The following is a 26,483-nucleotide window of genomic DNA, read 5'->3' as shown; positions in this document are numbered from 1 at the left end:
AATCCAGTAATACTTTTGAGTTCCAGATAAGCTTGAAAAGCATTTGTAAATGGTTACATACTTAGGGAAATAAGCTGCCTCGTCCTTTTAAAAAGCTTGCCTAGATCATTACTATTAAAGGTTCTAAAACATATTAAATGGGTAAAGGAGAAAGAAGATCTGTCAAATACCATTTTGATCACAAAGGAGCTGAGTCTGTAAAATTGGTTCTAAAGTCAGAAGCTAGCACTATTAAAACATTAATCTTACTGATCTCAGCATCTAAAATGATGGCTGCTCTTTCATAAATGACAAATTTAGATTACAAATGTGTATTGGACCAAATGATTAGTAATAACTGCTATAACGGGCTTTCCTGCACAATGGCAATCTTTATAGTTCACTTTCATGACAAATTTGCTTGATTGGCCTGCTATATTGCACTATTGAAAGCTTTTTGCTTAATATTCCAAGGATTTATTGCTTATCTCCTATGCCAGAGTTCCTTTAAAATATTTTTTTAACTTAAATATTTAAGAAATAAATCTCAAAGAATTCACTCATAACCCTACCTGCCCAACACAACAGCTATTTTTATTTCTTCATTCTCTCCCAGTCTTGGTTCATAGACATATATACAAACATTTTACATAGTTGTACTCAGAGTATGTAGATTTGTAGTTTCTTGCAGTAGTGATTGTTCTGTTTTAGTTCTAAAGAGCATTGTGTCACACCTAGACCTTTACTCTTCTGTTTGTTCTAATTACTTGACATTTCCTTGTTTCTTAGTATTTAGAAGGAACAGTAAATTATCTCATTTTCTAGGTACTTTTTAACTGTGTTCAAACAAAATGACAGATATTATTAATCATTATCCATTATTCAATTTTTATAGAACTTTAGTACATTTTATATTTATTTATTTATTTATGGCTGTGCTGGGTCGTCGTTTCTGTGCAAGGGCTTTCTCTAGTTGTGGCAAGCGGGGGCCAGTCTTCATCGCGGTGCGCGGGCCTCTCACCATCGCGGCCTCTCTTGTTGCGGAGCGCAGGCTCCAGACGCGCATGCTCAGTAATTGTGGCTCACGGGCCCAGTTGCTCCGCGGCATGTGGGATCTTCCCAGACCAGGGCTCGAACCCGTGTCCTCTGCATTGGCAGGCGGATTCTTAACCACTGCGCCACCAGGGAAGCCCTAGTACATTTTATAGATCTTATTTAAAAACCTCCCCAAAGTCACTTTAAGTGGTGGGGTCAGTATTTGAAATCATGTTTCTCTGACTGCAAAGCCCGTGGTCTCAACAACTCTCTGAACTGCTTCTGTGACCCTGTTGTACTGCTCCTAGGACCTTTAGTGATTAACTTATAAATTTGTGAATTTTTGCTCAGATAAGTTATTATTACACAGAATTATGAGTAAATTTAATTCTTAATACCCTAAGTCTATTCAAAATAAAATCTATCAGCTGTTAGGTTTTTGTTGGTGATGGGCTTTTTTGGGGTGGATTGTTCTTTTAATTATAATTGTTTAGATTAATACAAATATGTAGTTTAAAAAGTAAAATGGAGGGCTTTCCTGGTGGCGCAGTGGTTAAGAATCCGCCTGCCAATGCAGGGGACACGGGTTCGAGCCCTGGTCCTGGAAGATCCCGTATGCCTTGGAGCAACTAAGCCCATGCACCACAACTACTGAGCCTGCACTCTAGAGCCTGCAAGCCACAACTACTGAGCCCACGCGCCACAACCACTGAAGCCCGCGCACCTAGAGCCCGTGCTCCGCAACAAGAGAAGCCACTGCAATGAGAAGCCTGTGCACCGCAACAAAGAGTAGCCCCTGCTTGCTGCAACTAGAGAAACCCCGTGTGCAACAATGAAGACCCAACGCAGCCAAAAATAAATAAATTTATGAAAAAAAAAAGTTAAACGGTATCAATATTCTTATGTATGTCTCCCAGTGACTATGAGCAAGGGTTTTTCCAGGGTAGTGTTCCGTTTCTTACCTTTTTTCACCATACGACACTTAAAGAAAATGGTTATTGTTTAGCATACTGAGGTAAAAGGATAAAGCTGCTTATAGCTGAGGATGACTGGCTTTGGAGTTCTTTATAATATCTTGCACATCTTGGCACACCCATAATATTTGTGCCACGTGAATATACTGGAGCATACCCCATTCAGGATGATCTGCTCTGGAACAGTGCTTCTCAAAGTGTGGTCTGAAGACCAGTTCTAGTCTACAAACTGTTAAGTTACTAATCCACAACCATATAAATTAAGAGGAAGCATTTAGAAACATTTATAGTAATTTGATATTGTATAAACATTTTTGTTATTTTATAAAAGTATCCAGTCCTCAAATGGTTAGAAATTTTTAAAAACTGGTCCATCACCATAGCTAAGTGTGAGAAACCCTGCTGTTTGTGGGAGTGGAGTTGATGGGGCATGGGATGAACACAGGTCAACTTTAGTAGGTATGCCAAGTTGTCTTCCAATCTATTGTTCTAAATTATGTATCCCTCACTCTCAGTGGTGTATAGGTGTTCTACTTCCTCCACATCTTCAACAACACTTAGTATTGAAGGACTTTTTATTTTTGCTAATTGGGTGGGTATTACAATGGTATCTTATTGTGGTTTTAATTTGCATTACTAATTTGGTTACAGATGAGGTCAAACGTCTTTTAATATGCTTATTGGCCATTTTGGATTTTCTTTTCTATGAAGTGACTATTCAAGTATTTTATCCGTTTTTCTGTTGGATTATTTACCTTTCTCTTATGATTTGTAGGTTTAATTTATGTATTTTTGGATACAAATTCTTTATGGATTAATGTGTTATAAATATATTCTCCCAACCTGTGACATATATTCTTAATCTCTTAATATATATTTTGATGAACAAAAGTTCTCAATTTTAGCAAAGTCAAGTTTATCAACATCTATTTTCAGTTTGTGCTTTTTTTGTGTTTTGTTAAAGAAATCCTTTACTATCTCAATAATCATAGTAATATTTTCCTATATTCTAGATTTTTAGTTCTGTCTTTCACATATAAGTCTATAATCCAGTTGGAATTGATTTTTATGCGTTATGAAGTAAGGAGTCCAATAACTGAATATTCTGTTCTTTTTTTTAATTGAAGTATAGTTGTTAGTCTCAGTGTTAGTTTCAGTTGTACACCAAAGTGATTCACTTATATATATTTCAGATTCTTTTCCATTATAGGTTATTACAAGATATTAAATATATTTCCCTGTGCTATACAGTAAATCCATGTTATCTATTTTATATATAGTGGTGTGTACCTGTTAATTCCATAGTCCTAATTTACCGCGCCCCCTTCCCCTTCAGTAACCATAAGTTTGTTTTCTGTGTCTACGAGTCTGTTTCTATTTTGTAAATAAGTTCGTTTGTGTCATATTTTAGATTCCACATGTAAGTGATATCATATGATATTTGTCTTTCTCTGTCTGTCTCACTTCACTTAGTATGATAATCTCTAGGTCCATCCATGTTGCTGCAAATGGTAGTATTTTATTCTTTGATATTCATAGTATTGCATTCTATGGCTGAGTAATATTCCATCGTGTATATATACCACATCTTCTTTATCCATTAATCTGTTGATGGACACTTAGGTTGCGTCCATGTCTTGGCTATTGTAAATACTGCTGCTATGAACATTGGGGTGCATGTGTCTTTTTTTAAATTTTATTTATTTATTTTTGGCTGCATTGGGTCTTCGTTGCTGTGTGTGGGCCCCCTCTAGCTGCAGCGAGCGGGGGAGCTACTCTTCGTTGCGGTGCGTGGGCCTCTCACTACGGTGGCCTCTCCTTTTGCGGAGCATGGGCTCTAGGCGCACGGGCTCAGCAATTGTGGCTTGCAGGCTCTAGAGCACAGGCTCAGTAGTTGTGTCACACGGGCCTAGCTGCCCTGCGGCATGCGGGATCCTCCCGGACCAGGGCTTGGACCTGTGTCCCCTGCACTGGCAGGCGGACCCTCAACCACTGCGCCACCAGGGAAGCCCCATGTGTCTTTTTGAATCAGAGTTTCCTCTGGATATATACCCAGGAGTGGGATTGCTGGATCATATGGTAACTCTATTTTTAGTTTTTTATGGAACCTCCATACTGTTCTCCATAGTGACTGCACCAATTTACATTCCCACCAACAGTGTAGGAGGGTTCCCTTTTCTCCACACCCTCTCCAGCATTTATTATTTGTAGACTTTTTGATGATGGCCATTCTGACTGGTGTGAGGTGATACCTCATTGTAGTTTTGATTTGCATTTCTCTAATAATTAGCGATATTGAGCATCTTTTCATGTGCCTGTTGGCCATCTGTATGTCTTCCTTAGAGAAATGTCTATTTAGGTCTTCTGCCCATTTTGTGATTGGATTTTTGGTTTTTTTAATATTGAGCTGTATGAGCTGTTTGTATATTTTAGAAATTAAGCCCTTGTCAGCCGCATCATTTGGAGATATTTTCTCCCATTCCATAGGTTGTCTTTTCATTTTGTTTATGGTTTCTTTTGCTGTGCAAAAGCTTATAAGTTTGATTAGGTCCCATTTGTTTCTTTTACTTCTTTTGCCTTGGGAGACTGAACTAAGAAAACATTGCTACAGTTTACGTCAGAGAATGTTTTGCCTATGTTCTCTTCTAGAAGTTTTATGGTGTCATGTCTTATATTTAAGTCTTTAAGCCATTTTGAGTTTATTTTTATGTGTGGTTTGAGGGCTGGGGTAATACAGCTCTCCAGCTTTCCCAACACCACTTCCTGAAGAGATTGTCCCTTCTCCATTGTATATTCTTGCCTCCTTTGTTAAAGATTAATTGACCATAGGTGTGTGAATTTATTTCTGGGCTCTCTATTCTGTTCCACTGATCCATATGTCTTTTTTTGTGCCGTTACCATGCTATTTTGATTACTGTAGCTTTGTAGTATTGTCTGTAGTCTGGGAGGGTTACGCCCCCAGTTTAGTTCTTTTTCCTTAGGATTGCTTTGGCAATTCTGGATCTTTTGTAGTTCCATATAAATTTTAGGATTATTTGTTCTAGTTCTGTAAAAAATGCCATTGGTAATTTGATAGGGATTGCATTGAATCTGTAGATTGCTTTGGGTAGTGTGGCCATTTTAACAATATTGATTCTTCCAATCCAAGAGCATGGGATATCTTTCCGTTTTTTGGAATCATCTTCAGTTTCCTTTTTCAATGTTTTATAGTTCTCAGCATATAGCTCTTTCACCTCCTTGGTTAGGTTTATTCCTAGGTTTTTTTTTTTGGATGTGATTTAATTTTATTTTTTTATTTATTTTATTTAATTTTATTTTCTTGGCCCTACCACATGGCTTGTAGGATCTTAGTTCCCTGACCTGGGATTAGACCTGGCCCCTTGGCAGTGAAAGCATGGAGTCCTAACCACTGGACTGTCAGGGAATTCCCTTGACGTGATTTTAAACAGAATTTTTTTTTTTTTTACTTTCTCTTTCTGATATTTCATTGTTAGTGTAAAGAAATACAACAGATTTCTGTATATTAATCTTGTATTCTGCTACCTTGCTGAATTCACTGATGAGTTCTAATAATTTTTGTGTGAAGTCTTTATGGTTTTCTATGTAGAGTATCATGTCACCTACATATAATGACAATTTTACCTCCTCCCTTCCAATTTGGATACCTTTTATTTCTTTTTCTTGTCTGATTGCTGTGGCTAAGACTGCCAATACTGTGTTGAGTAAAAGTGGTGAGAGTGAGCATACTTGTTCCAGAATTTAGTGGGAAGGCTTTCAGCTTTTGGGTGTGGGTTTGTCATAAACGGGTTTATTATGTTGAGATATGTTCCCTTCTATACCCACTTTGGTGAGAATGTTTTATCGTGAATGGATATTGAATTTTATCAGATGCTTTTTCTACATCTGTTTAGATGATCATGTGGTTTTTGTCTTTTCTTTTGTTGATGTGGTGTTATCACATTGATTGATTTGCATATGTTGAACCATCCTTGCATCCCTGGAATGAATCCAACTTGATCATGGTGTATGATCCTTTTTACATGTTGTTGGGTTTGGTTTGCTAATGAGTATTCTATTCTTTTCCCTCAAATTTATCATGCCAGCAATGTACATAAACAAAATCCCTTTGAGATCATCAATAAAGGGTTCCTGAGACCCAAAAGTTTGAAAATCACTATTACAGATCCACAAGAAAGGCTCCAATTAAAAAATGAGCCAAAGACAGGCATATCATTTTAAAAAATCCACACAAATGCACAATTAACATGGCAAAAAGTGAAGTTCCCTAATAAAGAAATGCAAATAAAATATAAGATACTATTCTGCTTATTAAATTGACAATTATAAACAGTACTATAAATAGCCTTTGAAGGGCAGTTTGGCGGAAGGTATCAAAACCCAATAAAAATAAAAAAATAAAACTAAGTTAAAGGTAAAAAAAAAATTTCCTTCTGACCATTTTTGGGAATATGGCCTATAGAAATTATTAAGAATGTGTCTGAAGATTTAGCTTCAATATTTTTATCATGGTTTTTTTTTTAATAATCTGAAAGTTCAAAAATAACCTAAAATCCAAATGATAGTTAGAAAAATCTTCCAATGGAAGAAAATCATGGATAATGCATTTTTTTCCCTCTAATTCCTCTAATTCAGTCTAAGGTAATAGAACCCTTAGAGTGCTTTGATGGCCACCTATTGCTTAATTTTATGGAACTGTCATTAATCTGACCCCGACTCCCTTTCCCCTAGGTAGTTTGTCCAGTGAATGCCAAATAATAACCAATCAGCATAGAGCACATTGAGTAATCGGTAGGTTTGTTCTTTCACCAAAAACATTTATAGCTTTTAGCTTTTAAAAATAGTTCCAGAGCGCACAGCAAGATAGAGAAGGGGAAGATTGGCCTAGATAATACAGAGGATAGCAGATGAACAGGATTGATTTCATTTTGGGCACTTTGCCCAGGACACTTTTAATAGAACATATAGTTAGTCTGGGGATTCTGAATCTGTGGTTATGTCAGGCTTACACATTTATTCTTTAAAAGGAAAAATTGCAAGTAATTAGATTCTAGGTACATTGGTATGACTTAAATTTTTTAAACTGTTTCTGTAATACAGCCATTGATAATTTGCTTTTTGTAGGCTGGATTCCTTAATATTAAAGCTAACTCAGTCATGAATAGAAAAATATTTTGAACTTCCTTCCTCTAAAACACAATGTGTTCCTCATTTCTTTCAAAGTTTAAGTCAAGTTTAAAAAAGATGTCTAAACTAGGAATTAGAGGGTTATTTTTATGTGAAGAATTTTTAATCTTACTATTTTTAAGGACTTTGTATATTCAGGAATCAATCAAGTCTTTAAGAAAAAAAAAACCTACATTTTAGAAATGTTCTCCTTCCTATTTTGCTACCTTACAATTTATAATACTGACCTTAGATTTAGCCTTTAAAATTAGGAGGTAAAATACCATATGATAATAGAGCTTGCATTGGGATAGTGGCTTTGAGTGAATTTTTTCCTTTTTTCTGTTTTCTAAAATTTCAGTAATACATTCATTACTTTCATTATTTATAAAACTATTTATAACCCCCCCCCCCAATTATCCTTGTAAAGAATTGGGCATTTAAAAGGCTAAGCTTGGGGCTTCCCTGGTGGCGCAGTGGTTGAGAATCTGCCTGCCAGTGCAGGGGACAGGGGTTCGAGCCCTGGTCTGGGAAGATCCCACATGCCGCGGAGCAACTGGGCCCGTGAGCCACAACTACTGAGCCTGCGCGTCTGGAGCCTGTGCTCCGCAACAAGAGAGGCCGCGATAGTGAGAGGCCCGCGCACCGCGATGAAGGGTGGCCCCCGCTTGCCGCAACTAGAGAAAGCCCTCGCACAGAAACGAAGACTCAACACATGCAAAAATAAACATAATAAATAAATAATAAATAAATAAAAATTTAAAAAAAAATAAAAATAAAATAAAAATAAAAGGCTAAGCTTATCAAAGAATTTTCTCATATTAGGTAATATGAAGGCTTTCTTTTGTTTTGAAGTGATGCATTTAAGTATAATAAGCCAGATTCTTACCATGGACATTTTAAAAATAATGTAGTTAATAAAAGGTTGGAGCAGAAAAAATTATTTTATGTAGTAAAAATTCTTAGTACTAATGGTACATAAGATAAAGTGATTTTTTTTAATGTGTTATGTTCTGTTTCAGAAATACCAGAAAATTTTCACATTTGCTTCTCATATTGAGCAATACTTTTAATGAGCCAGTGCCTTGGGACCTTTACACCTGCTGTTTCCTCTACTTGGAATGCTCTTCCTTGCTTCTTCCTCCTTCCTCTGATGTATTCCTGCTACTTCAGTCTTGGCTTAAATTATTTTTGAGAAACTTGTCAAAACCCACCTCCCTAAAATCCAACCCCACATTTCCTACCTTCATCACAAACCAGTTTAAACTCCTGTTATTTATTCTCAGGTCCCCTTCACTGCTTCATAATGTTCACCGTGGTTGTGAACATCAGTTCAATGTTTATTTCCCCCACTATTCCTTAAGCTTGATGAGGGCAGGACATGCGAGCATCTTGTTTAGAATTGTATTCTCTGCGTCTGGCACAGTGCCTAGTACATAATAGTTAATAAATAGTACTTGTCAAATGAATTCCTTTAAATATTCACTTCACTTGCTTTTCCAAACTCTTGTTGGTATTATTTAATAATGGGGTCTTTCCATTAGAGTAGTTATAACTTTAATATCATTAGTAGGTAAATAGCTGAATTAAGCAACTATGAGTTCCCACTAATTTGGAATATTTTTAGCTTTTTTACATTTGGGATGAACTTCAGATGCTTCATAGGGTATATGGTCACAGTACCTTTCTTAAATGATAAATAGTAGCTACAAGTGTTGACTATTCTGGTTGGCTATTTTAACCCCAGTAGATCCAGTGCCACCAAAATAGTACAGTACATAAGAGATATCATGATAAGACCCCAACCAGAAATGGTCCTCTGCTTTCTTATTCTTCTTTTTTAATATTTATTTATTTATTTATTTTCTGCGCCGGATCTTAGTTGCAGCATGAGCACTCTTAGTTGCGGCATGCAGACTCTTAGTTGCAGCATGCATGCGGGATCTAGTTCCCTGACCAGGGATCGAACCCCGGTCCCCTGCATTGGGAGCATGGAGTGTTACCCACCGAACCACCAGGGAAGTCCCTTCTTCTTCTTTTTAACCTTTTTACTTTTATAGTGTTGAAGTTTCTGTTTTCCTAATCCTTATTTGTAAAGCCCAAAATAAATAGCTTTTGTATAATGATTTACAGTGTTTAATGGGTCCAAAAAATAAAAACATACACAAAGTATTTTAACTGAACAGTTAGTCTTTCCAACTTTTCTAATAAAACTAAGTTATTATTATATACTTGTGACCCACATGTAGGATGGTAGAAAAGAAAATTTTTCTAATACACTGAGGTTATATATGATATTTAGCAACTACTTTTCTACTTATTAAACTACATGTTGTGTTCTTTTACAGTTCAAACGATATGTCAGTAAACTTCGAAGCAAGAGTACAGTTTTCAAAAAGAAGCATCAGATAATAGCTGAATTTAAAGCTGAATTTGGTCTCTTGCAGAGGACAGAAGAACTTCTTAAGCAACGTCATGAAAATATTCAACATCAACTGGTAATACAGTGTTATCTCGGGGTTCCAAAAGTACAAATGCCAGGAGGTTTATAGGTTATAGCTTTTTACTGAGGTCATTGTTTTTATTAGAAAAACCATAAAATTATTCATTTTCTCTGATTAATTACAGAGATGACATAAAAGCCTATTTTTTGTATTTTACTGTAGCAGTAGGCACTAACTTTTTTATGTGTTCTGACTTTGGGGTAATTAATAGAAGTTGAATTCTATTAAGTAGGTTTTTCTTTTGGTTAGCTAGTTAATATGACCAAAATGATCATACCAAGAGATTGACTATAAAATAATTTATTTATCATGGCCTGCTGGGCAGAAATCTAAGCAGCCACTTCCATGGAGCTTTGGAAAGAAGTATCCAGGGAGGGTTCTATATGGAAGTTTGCCTGCAGGCTTGTTCCTTATATATTTGTGCCTTGGTTTTCAGAAAAAAGTTAAACCCAGAGAAATCCCTCTAGCAGCAAAGCTGTTCTCATTGTGGGTACCAGTTCCTCTGAGTTTTCTTGATTTGGCTTTTTTTTTTTCTTTTACCCATGGGGAAATGATTTCATCAGGATGTTGGCTTACCAGCTAGCAATAATCTGGTAGAGGTGAATGAAATTTCAATCAGTTGTAATTAGCTGGCAATATGAACTTTTCTGTCTCATTCTGTTGAATATTGTTTGCTTCTAGGGAACTTAAGATTGAAAATTTACAGTGCATCAAACATAGATTCTAACAGCGCTAAACATAGATTGTAACAGCACTTTTAAAATTGATATGTAGTAATTGCATTATTGCTCACTTTAAAATATTTTCTCATTTTCATTGTGATTTCTTTGACCTATGGTTATTGCTTAAAACCAAACATTTGAGGATTTTCTAGTTACCTTTCTGTTATTGATTTCTAGCTTATTTCCGCTGTAACCAGGAAACATACTCTGTGATTTCAGTCCTTTGAAATTTTTGAATGTTGCATTATGGCCCAGCATGTGGTCTGTTTTGATCATTGTTCCATGTGCAGTTGAGAAGAATATATATTCTGCAGTTGTTGGGGATGGTGTTCCATAAAAGTCAATTCAGTTCAGTATGTTAACCATGCTACTCAAATCTTCCATGTTTCTTTTTTTTTTTTTTAACATCTTTATTGGAGTATAATTGCTTTACAATGGTATGTTAGTTTCTGCTTTATAACAAAGTGAATCAATTATACATATACATATATCCCCATATCTCCTCCCTCTTGCATCTCCCTCCCACCCTCCCTATCCCACCCCTCTAGGTGCTCACAAAGCACGGAGCTAATCTCCCTGTGCTATGCGGCTGCTTCCCACTAGCTATCTATTTTACATTTGGTAGTGTATATATGTCCATGCCAGTCTCTCACTTCGTCCCAGCTTCCCCTTCCCCCTCCCCGTGTCCTCAAGTCCATTCTCTACATCTGCGCCTTTATTCCTGTCCTGCCACTAGGTTCTTCATAACCTTTTTTTTTTTTTTTTTTAAGATTCCATATATATGTGTTAGCATACGGTATTTGTTTTTCTCTTTCTGACTTACTTCACTCTGTATGACAGACTCTAGGTCCATCCACCTCACTACAAATAGCTCAATTTTGTTTCTTTTTATGGCTGAGTAATATTCCATTGTATATATGTGCCACATCTTCTTTATCCATTCATCTGATGATGGACACTTAGGTTGCTTCCATGTCCTGGCTATTGTAAATAAAGCTGCAATGAACATTCTGGTTCATGACTCTTTTTGAATTATAGTTTTCTCAGGGTATATGCCCAGTAGTCGGATTTCTGGGTCGTATGGTAGTTCTATTTTTAGTTTTTTAAGGCACCTCCATACTGTTCTCCATAGTGGCTGTATCAATTTACATTCCCACCAACAGTGCAAGAGGGCTCCCTTTTCTCCACACCCTCTCAAGCATTTATTGTTTCTAGATTTTTTGATGATGGCCATTCTGACTGGTGTGAGGTGATACCTCATTGTAGTTTTGATTTGCATTTCTCTAATGATTAGTGATGTTGAGCATTCTTTCACGTGTTTGTTGGCTATCTGTATATCTTCTTTGGAGAAATGTCTATTTAGGTCTTCTGCCCATTTTTGGATTGGGTTGTTTGTTTTTTTGTTATTGAGCTGCATGAGCTGCTTGTAAATTTTGGAGATTAATCCTTTGTCAGTTGCTTCATTTGCAAATATTTTCTCCCTTTCTGAGGGTTGTCTTTTCGTCTTGTTTATGGTTTCCTTTGCTGTGCAAAAGCTTTTAAGTTTCATTAGGTCCCATTTGTTTACTTTTGTTTTTATTTTCATTTCTCTAGGAGGTGGGTCAAAAAGGATGTTGCTGTGATTTATGTCATAGAGTGTTCTGCCTATGTTTTCCTCTAGGAGTTTTATACTGTCTGGCCGTACATTTTGGTCTTTAATCCATTTTGAGTTTATTTTTGTGTATGGTGTTAGGGAGTGTTCTAATTTCATTCTTTTACATGTAGCTGTCCAGTTTTCCCAGCACCACTTATTGAAGAGGCTGTCTTCGCCATTGTGTATTCTTGCCTCCTTTATCAAAAATAAGGTGACCATATGTGTGTGGGTTTATCTCTGGGCTTTCTATCCTGTTCCATTGATCTATATTTCTGTTTTTGTGCCAGTACCATACTGTCTTGATTACTGTAGCTTTGTAGTATAGTCTGAAGTCAGGGAGCCTGATTCCTCCAGCGCCGTTTTTCTTTCTCAAGATTGCTTTGGCTATTCGGGGTCTTTTTCTTTCCATACAGATTGTGAATTTTTTTTGTTGTAGTTCTGTGAAAAATGCCATTGGTAGTTTGATAGGGATTGCATTGAATCTGTAGATTGCTTTGGGTAGTATAGTCACTTTCACAATGTTGATTCTTCCAATCCAAGAACATGGTATATCTCTCCATCTGTTGGTATCATCTTTCATTTCTTTCATCAGTGTCTTATAGTTTTCTGCATACAGGTCTTTTGTCTCCCTAGGTAGGTTTATTCCTAGGTATTTTGTTCTTTTTGTTGCAATGGTAAATGGGAGTGTTTCCTTAATTTCTCTTTCAGATTTTTCATCATTAGTGAATAAGAATGCAAGAGATTCCTGTGCATTAATTTTGTATCCTTCTACTTTACCAAATTCATTGATTAGCTCTAGTAGTTTTCTGGTAGCGTCTTTAGGATTCTCTCTGTATAGTATCATGTCATCTGCAAACAGTGACAGCTTTACTTCTTCTTTTCTGATTTGGATTCCTTTTATTTCTTTTTCTTCTCTGATTGCTGTGGCTAAAACTTCCAAAACTATGTTGAATAATAGTGGTGAGAGTGGGCAACCTTGTCTTGTTCCTGATCTTAGTGGAAATAGTTTCAGTTTTCCACCATTGAGAATGATGTTGGCTGTGGGTTTGTCATATATGGCCTTTATTATGTTGAGATAAGTTCCCTCTATGCCTACTTCCTGGAGGGTTTTTATCATAAATGGGTGTTGAATTTTGTCAAAAGCTTTTTCTGCATCTATTGAGATGATCATATGGTTTTTATCCTTCAACTTGTTCATATGGTGTATCACATTGATTGATTTGCGTATATTGAAGAATCCTTGCATTCCTGGGATAAACCCCACTTGGTCATGGTGTATGATCCTTTTAATGTGCTGTTGGATTCTGTTTGCTAGTATTTTGTTGAGGATTTTGCATCTATGTTCATCAGTGATACTGGCCTGTAGTTTTCTTTCTTTGTGACATCTTTGTCTAGTTTTGGTATCAGGGTGATGGTGGCCTCGTAGAATGAGTTTGGGAGTGTTCCTCCCTCTGCTATATTTTGGAAGAGTTTGAGAAGGATAGGTGTTAGCTCTTCTAAATGTTTGATAGAATTCGCCTGTGAAGCCGTCTGGTCCTGGGCTTTTGTTTGTTGGAAGATTTTTAATCACAGTCTAAGTTTCAATGCTTGTGATTGGTCTGTTTATATTTTCTATTTCTTCCTGGTTCAATCTTGGAAGGTTTTGCTTTTCTAAGAATTTGTCCATTTCCTCCAGGTTGTCCATTTTATTGGCATATAGTTGCTTGTAGTAATCTCTCATGAACCTTTGTATTTCTGCAGTGTCAATTGTTACTTCTCCTTTTTCATTTCTAATTCTATTGATTTGAGTTTTCTCCCTTTTTTTCTTGATGAGTCTGGCTAATGGTTTATCAATTTTGTTTATCTTCTCAAAGGACCAGCTTTTAGTTTTATTGATCTTTGCTATTGTTTCCTTCATTTCTTTTTCATTTATTTCTTATCTGATATTTATGATTTCTTTCCTTCTGCTAACCTTGGGGGTTTTTTTGTTCTTCTTTCTCTATTTGCTTTAGGTGTAAGGTTAGGTTGTTTATTTGAGATGTTTCTTGTTTCTTGAGGTAGGATTGTATTGCTATAAACTTCCCTCTTAGAACTGCTTTTGCTGCATCCCATAGGTTTTGGGTTGTCGTGTTTCTATTGTCATGTATTTCTAGGTATTTTTTGATTTCCTTTTTGATTTCTTCAGTGATCTCTTGGTTATCAAGTAGTGTATCGTTTAGCCTCCATGTATTCATGTTTCTATTTATATTTTCATCTGCTTATTCCATCAGTTATTGAAAAAGATGTTTTAAAATATCTATGATCTTTATCCTTTTAGTTCCATCAGTTTTTGCTTTACATCTTTTCTTTTTTGTTGTTGCTTTTTTAAAATTTATTTTTATTTATTTATGGCTGTGTTGGGTCTTTGTTTCTGTGCGAGGGCTTTCTCTAGTTGTGGCAAGCAGGGGCCACTCTTCATCGTGGTGCACGGGCCTCTCACTATTGCGGCCTCTCTTGTTGCAGAGCACAGGCTCCAGACGCGCAGGCTCAGTAATTGTGGCTCATGGGCCCAGTTGCTCCGCGGCATGTGGGATCTTCCCAGACCAGGGCTCGAACCTGTGTCACCTGCATTGGCAGGCAGATTCTCAACCACTGTGCCACCAGGGAAGCCCCTGCTTTACATCTTTTCTTAAGCTGGGTTCCTTAGAAGCAGAGCCTGAGAGGGGAGTACTTGGTGCAAGTGATTTACTGAGGGAGGGAGTACCTTCAGAAGAAGGGGAATGAGGGAAACAGATGGAGCAGCAGAAAAAAGCCAAGCAAGGATGTATTCCCGACTGAAAACAGCTTCATTTTGATTCCATGAGGAACTTTGGAGCACACATTGCACCATGGAGTTGATTCCACCTTGAGGCAAGGGGGCTGGCCTTTTATACTCCCATATCAGTCAGTCATTGGCTATGGCATGGTATAACCTCCTAGATGAGGCAGCCCCCATTGGGCTAAGGGCATGTTCTGGAGAAGGGGGCATCTGTGAGCCATTAGCAGTCAACACTCATTGCAGCTTGCAGATGAGGTTTGAGTAGAGCACCAACAACATCCACTATAAGCCACCCCTTGTACTACTGAGATCTACTTGTTTCTCACATTAAAGTCACTCCATTCTGGTATAGTTTATACAGGATTACAGTTGGTCAAAATTTCTAGGAAAACAGGAGGGTTAGGAGGACAAATTAAAACTCTCTTTGCTTCATTTGATCCCAAGGACATAATTGATACTCAATATCTCCTTCCTCTACCATCCATCCTAGATTCCCCACACCTTTGGCTAGCACCTCCAGTGGTCTATCAGGAGTCCCCAACTCCCAGGCCATGGACCGGTACTGGTCTGCAGGCTGTTAGGAACTGGGCCACACAGCAGAAGGTCAGCGGTGGGCGAGCCAGCGAAGCTTCATCTGCCGCTCCCCGTCACTGGCATTACCTCCTGAGCCATCCCCCCCATCCCCACCCTCTGCCGTCTGTGGAAAAATTGTCTTCCGCGAACCTGGTCCCTGGTGCCGAAAAGGTTGGGACTGCTGGATGACTTACTTGGTGGGATGACTCAGTCCCTCATCCTTAAGAGGTATGAGATTCTAGTACAATGCCCTTATCAGGCTGTGGTTGCTAAACTTACCCATTTAGTGTTAAAACTGGGCATGAGAGTACCAAGATATGCCCTAATGGATCACCTGAATGCCAAACTTATTCCTATCTGTCCCTCGTTATATAGCAGCATCTGTATATCCTTAACATGTTCTGCCAATAAATCGCTCTTTTCTTTGCCTGCTGGTCTGTGGGCATGACGAGCCCAAGTGACAAGATGGTAGGCAGAGCATGAAGTTTAAAGGGCCTCTCAATGTGCCTTCTGGTGGAATCATGTGCCTTATGGAAACCAGAACATTTATACCCACAGAGCCTAAAGTTGTCAAGAAGGGAAGCATAGTTCCCTGTGGATGAGTGGGAATTCTGGTGAGTGATAACACTCATACTTTCATCTCATGGTTCCAAGACCCATGTATTTTTGGGTCTTTGGATCTATTTAGAACACAACACCATGTAATGGGCATTGGTTTAAGATATACACTCCATCATGAAGAATAGAACTTATCTTCACAGGCCATCAGTTCCAAGCTGGTACCTTAGCTGTACGTTCATAGGGCCCTTCCACTATTCAGTCAGGCCATTAGCTTTCTGGATGGTGTGTGGTACAGTGACTGAATCCTGTGGTCATGTTCCCATCACCATACCTACTTTGCCATAAAGTAGGTCCCTTGGTCTCAGGTAATATTATGAGGGATTCCACATTAGTAGACCAGACATTCTGAGCCTTTGGATAGTGGTGCTGCCTAAAGCACTGTGGGCAAGAAAAGCAAACCCTTACCCAGAATATGGGTCAGTCTCATTCAGGATGAAGTGTTGTTCTTTTCAAGGTAGAAAGAATCTGGTGTTATCAAATTGCCACTAAGGAGATGATCAGTTTCCTCAAGGGATGATTCCATACCCAGAACTCAGGATTGGTCTCTGTTGCTGCCAGCTCAGACACTTGGCAGTAGCATTAGCTAGATGAGCATTAGTGAGAGAGCCCATGTTATTTGGTCCATACTTAGCCTCCATCTCTGCCAACATAGCCATTCTGTTCATGAGCCCATTGTCCACACACTGGGTGGCCAATGACAGAGGCTGGCTGACATCTACTGTCAGCCTTTTTTGGCCTTTTTGGAAAGGCCAAATCATCCTTTCCACTCGGCTGCTGAGTGCCTCTTCTGCTGTGGACATTGTCCAGTGGCCATATACATGTGATGAAGAGATCTTCACACTTAGTGTTAACTCTTATAGCTCCATCCAGATGCCTCTTCCCGAGACCTCCTTGTCCCCAGTCATTCAGTCTTGCTATCTTGCTTCCTCCAGGCCCCTGACCAACAAGCTAAGCCATTTGCCACTGCCCAGAAGATAAAAGATAATCTGGGGTTTTAAGGTTCTCAAGTGAGCCTATCCAGTTATCCCCATTTCAGACTCAGCACCCTTTCCCTTCCCTATCAGAGCCCTGACTTTGACATAGGATATATTCAGCCTTCTCTGAAGTTTTGCCAGTCTTACAATTTAAGTCCTGTCCGTGGTTTTCAGCTCTCTCTGCCCCGTAGCCACAGGAAATGAGGGTTTCTTTAAAGCTCCTAAGGAGGTTCTCTGACTTATCACTTTGCTTTAAATTACTGATTAATGGATTTGAGCCTGTCATTTGAGCTTAGCAACAGCCACCCCAATTTCATAGTCCTTATAGTTACTATTTCTTCACGCTTCTCGGACACCAGCAACACTGTACCAGCTAGTATGTTCCTGTGATAGTTCAGGTCCTCCAAGAAGCATACGCCCAGATTGGATTAGATGTACAAGAGATTTATTGGAGGAAGCCTTTGTGAAGGGCAAAGGGAATTGAGCAGCAGACGGCAGGGAAAGCCTTTAGGCTCTAAATGCCTTTAGGCTCTTCTGTGAAGGAAGAAGAAGGAAGGAGGATTGGAGAGGAAGAGCCTTAGGCTGTAAGCACAGTTTTAAGGAAGTTTTGGTTGGGATGATGGGGAGTTCCTGAGCCAGTCACCAATTAGAGGAGTTCCCTGTCAGGCAGGAATGGGTCAGCCTCTGGCTGGGAACAGCCTGGGGGAAGCATGGCCTTGGTGTGAACGTGATGGTGGATCCAGAGGGGCAGCAGTTATGCCTGTCAGTCAACTTTGTTCCTCTCAGCAAACTCTCTTGAAGGAGACTCAAGCCATCCATTGTCATGCCCACCATAATCCCTTCCACCTATATTCTGCCCTAGTTCACCAGTCTTAGCAATTGTACTGCTATAACATGCCTAGGACTAACGATACTCTGCTTGCCCCCAATGATAGGGCTCTCAGTTCCATTCACCCGGTGAGTGATCCTACCCTAGAAGCCCATCCTTGTAGTTTGGTCAGGTTCTCTAGAAGCAGAACCTGAAACAAGAATTCTTATTCCTCCCCATATGATTAATTCAGTGAGTGCTCTTAGGAAAAAAGAAGTAAAGGAAACAGGATGAAGCAGGAGGGAAAAGTGGATTCAGTTGGAATCCAATTTCATTCTGATTGCATAAGGAGCTCTGGAGCATAAATTGCATCACAAAGTTGGTCTCATCTTTAGGCAAGAGGGCTACCCCTTTGGACCCCTGTGTCAGTCAGTAATTTGCTATGGACCCTCATACTACCACCCAAGAGTGGTGTGATACAGTTCCTGTTCAACCAAGGGTACACTTTGAAGAAGGGACAGCTGTAAACCATCAAAATACCGACTCTCACAACAGCTAGGGGATGGGTACACTGACACAATAAGCAGATCAGGGCAGAGCACCCACAGTATCCACGGAAAATATCCTGAGATTAGTCCATACAGATTCATTTTAGTTATCTTCCTATTGGCAGTGTTTGACATAGTTCATAACTCCCTCTTCCTGTAAAATTTTTCTTTGCTTGTCTTCTAGCACACTGCACTCTCCTTGTTTTTCCCTTACTAACACTCCTGTTCCTACTCCATGGCGGATTTCTTCTCATTTCTCCAAAGCCTAGATATTTGAGTTCCCCAGGCTTAGGCCTTGGATCTCTTCTCTACCATCACTCCCATGGTGATCTTATTCTCTTATGACTTTAAAGACATTGTCTATGCAGACAACTCACAAATTTGAATCTCCAGCCTAGATTGCTTCTCAGATTCCAGTCTTGTGTATGTAACATCTTGAACTCTCTTGGATTTCTACTAGAGATTTCAGATTTTTAACACATCCAAAACTAAACTTCTGATCTTTACTACTCCCTCACCTGTTCCTCCCAAGTCCTCCTCATCTCAACAAATGGGCGCTCCATCCTCTCAGTTCTTCAGGCTGAAAACCTTGGAGTCATTCTTTACCCCTCACTTTCCCTCACACCCTACATCTAACCTGTCATAATATCTGTTGGATCTATCTTCAAAATATATACAGAACCATTTCTCATCACCTCTGCTGCCCCCACCTGATTCATGCTACCATCATCTCTAACTTGAATTATTGGAATAGTCTTCTAACTGGCTTCTCTGCCCCTACCCTTGCCCCTCTATCATTTGATCTCAGTACAGATGTTAAAGTTTTCATTTAAAAATTCCTTTACTCTGGGGACTTCCCTGGCGGTCCAGTAGTTAAGACTCCGCACTTCCAATGCAGAGAGCACAGGTTCGATTCCTGGTTGAGGAGCTAAGATCCCACATGCCGCATGGTGCGGCCAAAAAAAAAAATTCCTTTACTCTGAATCTTCCAACAAGCCTCCCATTTCATTTAAAATAAGTCCAAGCTCTTTCACTAGCCTAAAACATAAGATAACGATATAATTTATCATCTAAACTAGGACACTTCTGAGAATGCAAAAGACAATAGATGTAAGCTGAGACTATTGCAGCAAACCAGCTGAGTCCTGTATGATCCCTCCCCAACCTCCACCTCATTCTCACTCCCATCTAGCTATTTCTTGAAAAGGTCTGGTATGCTCCTACCTCATGTCTTTTGCACTTGCTGATCCCCTGGGTATCTCTTTGGCTTGCTCCCTGTCTTCCTCTAGGACTTTACTAGGTGTCATCTTCTCAGGAAGACCTTCTCTAACCACCCTGTTTTTTAAGATTCCAACCCCACTCTTACCTCACACTATATGTATTTTACTTGTTTACCTATTGCCCGTTTACTCTCACTAGAAGTTAGCTCTGTTTTGTTCACTGCAGCATATCTGGTGCATAGAACTGTACTTGGCACATTAAGGTATATAATAAATATTGGATGAGTGAGCAAATATGTACAGTTGATCACTTGAGAATTCATTCACTCACCAAATATTTAGTGAGTGCATCCTATGTTTTAGATTCTGTGCCAACTACATAGCATTATTCTAAAGTCTAAAATTATAATTACTTCCTATGCACCTGAAGATACCATAGTAAAACTTAGTATAAGTTTATAACATGTAAAGGAACGTAATTATTGTTGAAGTCAATAAAGATTGTTCTTTAGGATTCTAAACTACTTTATTTTATTTACGATTTTATTGTTACCTATTAAATCTATATACTTCTTATGTTTCTATATACTTCTTATGGAATCATCAAGGTTTTGACCCATTTTGTGGACCCCATTTTTTACACCTATTTTTATTCTTTACTTTTAGCAAACTATTGAGGAGAAAAAGGGTATATCTGGATATAGTTACACCCAAGAAGAGCTAGAAAGAGTATCCGCCCTGAAGAGTGAAGTTGATGAAATGAAAGGACGAACACTGGATGACATGTCTGAAATGGTGATTACACAGGCTTTGTTTGTTTATTTGTTTTATTGTCTACCTCTGAGGCAGATATTTTTGTGTTCTGTTTTCAGTGAAACATTCAAATTTTCATTTCTGCGCATTGTTTTCTTTACATTCTTTCATCTGTCTTTATCACTCTCTTTTGAATTTTCCATTCTAACGAGGTTGTAAAGAGGTTGTTCAACGTTGTGGTTTTTGAAGTGTGTAAAAGTTACATAGCATTGGGAATTACCTGGCAGTCTAGTGGTTAGGGCTCTGTGCTTCCATTGAAGGAGGCACGGGTTCGGTCCTTGGTCAGGGAACTAAGATCCCGCATGTTGCACAGCTCGGCCAAAAATAAAAAAGTTACATGGTATTAAAGAAATATTTAAGATAAAAAACAAGTTTTCCCAAATCATGCTACTTAAATTAATACAATTATTTTTGTGTATGTCCTTAGTATCTTTCTGTATTCAGGACTGCTATTCAGCCAGAATGCACGGATACAGCTTCATCAGGCATTAAAATGTTGAAATCTTTCACTACTTACTGGTAAATAGCTGCTGCCCCAAACTCTCAGAGTACCCACCTCCACCTGTCTTGTCCACATTGGTCCCAGAACCCTCTGGATTTCACCACATTCTAACTCCTATAAAGATGAACATTTAGTACAGCAGAGGCCTCCAAGACCCTGTTCATCTCTGTGGCTGGTGTCCATTCTGATTGGTCATTACTTATGCCTTTTGGGTTATTAAGTATTTTGAATATCACTTCATCTATGTTTATGTGTATTTTATATAACCTACATAATTATATACTTTTTACATAATACAAAGCTGTATAAAGGCAACTTTGTAATTTGTTTTAGTTATTCAGTGCTAGATTGTAAATATTTTCCCATAATGGTTTGCAGTGTTAATAATTGACATTTTGAACAGTTAAATGATATTCCTTCTTATTGAGGAATCAATACTTACTAAATGACTTCCCCATTGTTTGACATTGAAGTAATTTATAGTTTTTTTCACTCATATATAACACTTCAATAAATATCTTTATAGTATTTTTGTTCTTTTGAATTCTTTTCTTAGATGTCATATATTTTGTTTAAATGACAGGTAAAAAGACTAAATTCTCTGGTATCTGAAAAGAAATCAGCTCTAGCTCCAGTTATAAAAGAACTACGACAATTGCGTCAGAAATGTCAAGTAAGTGAATTTAATTTTGTGATACTTTTTTTTTTAACATCTTTATTGGAGTATAATTGCTTTACAATGGTGTGTTAGTTTCTACTTTATAACAAAGTGAATCAGCTATACATATACATATATCCCCATATCTCTTTCTTCTTGCGTCTCCCTCCCACCCTCCCTGTCCCACCCTCCTAGGTGGTAATTTTGTGATACTTTTAATATTCTCTCTTGTTCAGATGTATTAGTTAGAATCCCAAATATTTTACTTGGGTAATTTCTGGAAATAAATTATTATTTTTTATATGATTCTGCAAAAGAGAATAATAATGTGACCTACAACAGTTTTTGTTTAATTTTTGCTGTTTGCTTTGTCATAAATTTTTGGCAGGGGCGGGGGAGAGAAGGAGAGGAAGGAGTTTAAGCTAAAATCACAAGTGCAGCCAAATGAGATTTTTGCTTTAAATCATACTCATGTCAGAGTTATGAAGTCACATTCTTCTATGGCCAGGTAAAAGTTCAGAGTCTGCCAACGAGTGGTGACAAGTTAATGTTAGATTAATGAACTTGCTTTGCTGGGGAGCAGGGTGGGGGCAAACCATGATGGCTTATGATTAAGTGATGAAATACAGTTACTTGGAAGCTAATTCCAGCCACTGCTTTAAAGATAAACTGTGAGAAGGTAAATGCCCTCCACAAATCCAGATCAGGTGGCCTTCGCCGTTTGTCATTAACAATTGTTATTTTATCATTCTCCACGTAGTAATTTTAGGTTTGAATGTGAGCTGTACTGCAAGTGCCTAAGGATGGAACTATAAAACTCTTCATGAATGCCATCCATCAGAGTCAGAGAAGCAGAGTGAGAAATCTCATGGACTTTAGAATCAGATGGATATTGTTTCCTTTTTTATAGAAAATGCCATGGAGTCTGAGACAGGTTGAGTGACTTATCCAAAGAGAGAAGTAGGAAGTGAGAGAGTTGGGGCTTGACTCTAGCATCTCTAGCATCTTATTTTAAATCTCCTGCTTATTTCATTATACACTCCTGCTGCCACGAAAGAAATAGAAGAGACAAGTCCCTGTTCTCTGGGGTTCATACTGTCATAGGTGAGATGGAACAAACACATGAGGAAATTAGGAAAAACAAAAGATAACCCAACCTAAGAACAATATAGAAAAAATATAATCAGAATCATATACTTAACTGGTAAGGAAAAGGGAAGGAAATAAGGAAATGAAATGATTGTCAGGAAAGGAAGATTTCAGAAAGGAGATTTTTGAGCAGGGTTTTCAGATTGAGGACATCAAGGATTGTTTTCATGGGTACTTTCTAAAGAATTGATTTTCTTAATGCTTTTCTTGAGTCAGCAACTTGCAGACAAAAGGGAACACTTATGTGTATTTCTGGTGATGGTAAAATTTCTCCCTAATAGTAAAAATAAAATATATAATAAAATAAAATATAGTAAAATAAATCTGTAAATACAGGCATACTTCACTTTATTACATTTTTACAAATTAAAGGTTTGTAGCAACCCTGTGTCAAGTAAGTCTATTGGTGCCATTTTTCCAACAACATTTGCTTACTTCATGTCTCTGTGTCACATTTTGGTAATTCTTGCAATATTTCAAACTTTTTCATTATTATATATTTGTTATGATAATCTGTGCTCAGTGATCTTTGATGTTACTGTTGTAAAAAGATTGACTTGCTGAAGACTCAGATGGTGGTTAGTATTTTTTAGCAATAAGGTATTTTAAAATATATACATTTTTAGACATAATGCTATTACACACTTTATAGACTACAGTATAGTGTAAACATAAGTTTTATATGTAATGGGAAACCAAAAAATTCATGTGATTCGCTTTATTGCAATATTCACTTTTTTGCAGTGGTCTGGGGCAGAAACCACAATATCTCTAAGGTATGCCCATAGTTCTTTTATTAAGTCCATTTACATTTTAATTAATTAATTTATTTATTTTTGGCTGTGTTGGGTCTTCGTTTCTGTGCGAGGGCTTTCTCTAGTTGTGGCAAGCGGGGGCCACTCTTCATTGCGGTGCGCAGGCCTCTCACCGTCGCGGCCTCTTTTGTTGTGGAGCACAGGCTCCAGACGCGCAGGCTCAGCAATCGTGGCTCACGGGCCCAGTTGCTCCGCGGCATGTGGGATCTTCCCAGACCAGGGCTCGAACCCGTGTGCCCTGCACTGGCAGGCAGACTCTCAACCACTGCGCCACCAGGGAAGCCCCATTTACATTTTAAATGAGGAGTTTTATTGAAAGGATATTTAGAACATTAAAGGAAATATGCTGTTATGGAAATCCAAGGATCAGAACTATAGTCTCTCTGGAGCAGGTAGAGGTACTATACTTCTCTACCCGAGCATTTGCTTCAGCGAAGCTTCAGGAACCTTAGCGGGAGCTTGTGGATAATGATGATGAATGTGATAGTAATAGCATTTATCAAGTGCTTTCTGTGTGCCAGGTACTGTTACATTACTCATTCAGGCCTCGTAACCACCCAGTTAGATAAACCACCCTTTACACAAATAAGCAGATAAAGGCACAGAGGGATACAGGACTTGCCCAAGGTTACACAGCTGGTAAATGGCAGAGCCAAGTTCTTCATACTCATACTACACCAATAACATGACACAGTGAATCACTCTGTATTGGCTTCTCACTGTGCCTGCCACCAGCTGTATGTCTGCCTATGTTTCTTTTCTCCATCTTTTAGTTTCTCCTCATTCTTTGGGTTGGCATACTTGTAACCTTAGCTTGCTTATGGCTCCTCATTGTTCATATCTCACACTGTAGCCTTTCTCTCTACATACATGTTGAAGTTTTCACTATAACTGCCCTGTTTTCTCTGCCTTTTGTAATTTAAACTCCTGGTGCAGCTCCTCTCTTTTGGGGGCAGTTTTCCACACCAGACTACCTCAGAGATTACTGGCTATCCTCAGGTCAGACCGAGGATCCATCCTTAGTGTAACCGGCTATGCTTGTGGGTAAGGATCAGCAGAAAGGAGGGTGATATGGTACTAAATATGGCTGCCTAGAGAATTTTCCTTCTGGAGAGGCTGTGGGTACTTTGGGTACTTTACTTCAGGGGTCCCCAACCCCCGGGCTGTGGACTGCTACTGGTCTGTGGCCTGTTAGGAACCAGGCCACAGAGAAGGAGGTGAGCAGCAGGCAAGCGAATGAAGCTTCATCTGCCGCTCTCCATCGCTCCCCATCGCTGGCATTACCGCCGGAACCATCTCCCGCCCTGCCCTGGTCCGTGGAAAAATTGTCTTCCTCGAAACTGGTCCCTGGTGCCAAAAAGGTTGGGGACTGCTGCTTAACATCTTTACTACACCACCCATTATCCTATTATTAACAGCTGAACAGTGTTCATCTTTGCATTTTATCCTTGTCCTCTTATATATACTTTTTCTACATGGTTGGAATGGTAGTATACATTGCATTTAGTTACTTTAAGGTTCTATTCAGTTAATATATTTCCCTTGTTTGCCATAGTCTTTATAATTATTATTTTCAACAAATAAAAGTGGCATCAAGTGCCTTTTGATAGCCTAAGTTAGAGGGAATGAGGTCCCAAACTAGTGTTGGTGGAAGGAATGGACGAGAAGGAATAGATCTGAATGGTATATGGAAGAACACTAATTATGGACAAGGAAACAGAAGATAGCAAAATAATTTTGAGGTTTGAAACCACTAACAGTGCAGATTAGGGATGAGGAAGAGCTAGTTTTGGTGGTAGCAGTGGGCGAAGAAGAGGAGAAATGATGAATTTCTTATAGACACTTCAAAGTTAAGATCTAGCAAGAGTTCAGGAGAAGATATGGGGGCTCAAGTTGAAGTGTGTAATCATCTGCCTAGATGTGATGTTTGATCACAGCTCAGGAGAAGATGCAGTTACCAAAAAGAGCATGGAGTAAGACTAGATGAAGTCTGAGAAGACTTCAGGAAAGACCCTCTTGGGTTTTGGTTTAATACTGTATGATGCAAATGAAATTACTTCGTATACTTAGAGTTTATTTTTGTTTTTTGTGTTTGGGAGTTTTTTTTTGCCACAACACGCAGCTTGTGGGATCTTAGCTCCCCGACCCTGGGTGGACCCTCGGCAGTGAAAGCACGGAGTCCTAACCACTGGACCACCAGGGAATTCTCTATTTTTGGAGTTAAAAAAAATTTGCTATTAAGGTCCTTACAGTAATATCTACCAGAGTTGTGAGTGTCTGGTTTATAGAACCATGTTTAGAACAATGTAGTTGTTCAATAAATATTTGTGGAATTCATTAACGGAACATTTTTTAAAGTATTTTAAAAATCAAGTATAAATATAAGTGGCAAGAATCTTCTAGAGCTAGAAGCAGATCTCTACAGAATTATATAAATAATTATTATTGAGCCCTCACAGTGTTCTCTTAATGCTTTCTCATTCATGCATTTAATATTCACAATTATAAAATATTTTCAGATTGTCCTTAGATAAGGAAATTGAGGCTTAGAGAAGTCAAATAACTTGTTTAAGATGACTTAAGTGTTGGCACAAGGACTCAAACTGCAGTCTCTGTGAGTTCAAAGCCCTCTTCCTCTATACTGTGCCATTCTGCTCCACACTTGTTAATTCTTTTGAAATATATTGATAATTTATTAGTTCAATAAAAGAACCATTTAATGTATGAAACTAAACTGTGCCATCTGTCAGTGTTGGGCCATTTAGGGCATATGTCACATAGATTTAGGATAAGCTTTATCCTAAATGTCAGCAGGTGAAAAGCAGAGGGTACCAATTGTGCTAATTATAGGGAGACAATATGGATAGAATGATTTAAGAACATGGGCTAGAGAATCAGGCAGACCCTAGATAACCTTGGGTAGATGACTTCATCTCTATAAACTTCGGTTTCCTCACCTGTAAACTAGTCCCTTCTTAATAGGGTGGTTGTAAAA

At 38.4% G+C, this 26,483-nt stretch overlaps 1 protein-coding gene across 10 annotated transcripts in view; it reads left to right on the top strand.

Annotated features, from left to right (window-relative positions):
• IFT81 (intraflagellar transport 81) overlaps nt 1–26,483 on the top strand; it is a 203,125-nt gene that overhangs the window by 154,108 nt on the left and 22,534 nt on the right. For 8 of the 10 annotated variants that reach the window (XM_057526616.1, XM_007189523.2, XM_057526619.1 and 5 more), the window contains 3 exons: nt 9,521–9,670; nt 20,218–20,346; nt 21,450–21,539. In XM_057526616.1, the coding sequence (XP_057382599.1) occupies nt 9,521–9,670; nt 20,218–20,346; nt 21,450–21,539 (369 nt within the window). The remainder of the gene's footprint in view (nt 1–9,520; nt 9,671–20,217; nt 20,347–21,449; nt 21,540–26,483) is intronic. The other 2 variants (XM_057526620.1, XM_057526618.1) reach the window with 1 other exon arrangement.

Source organism: Balaenoptera acutorostrata, chromosome 13 (genome assembly GCF_949987535.1).
Source record: "Balaenoptera acutorostrata chromosome 13, mBalAcu1.1, whole genome shotgun sequence".
NCBI classification, from domain to species: domain Eukaryota; kingdom Metazoa; phylum Chordata; class Mammalia; order Artiodactyla; family Balaenopteridae; genus Balaenoptera; species Balaenoptera acutorostrata.
Note: the sequence above shows the minus strand (reverse complement) of the source record. Positions and strands in the feature narration are given on the sequence as shown.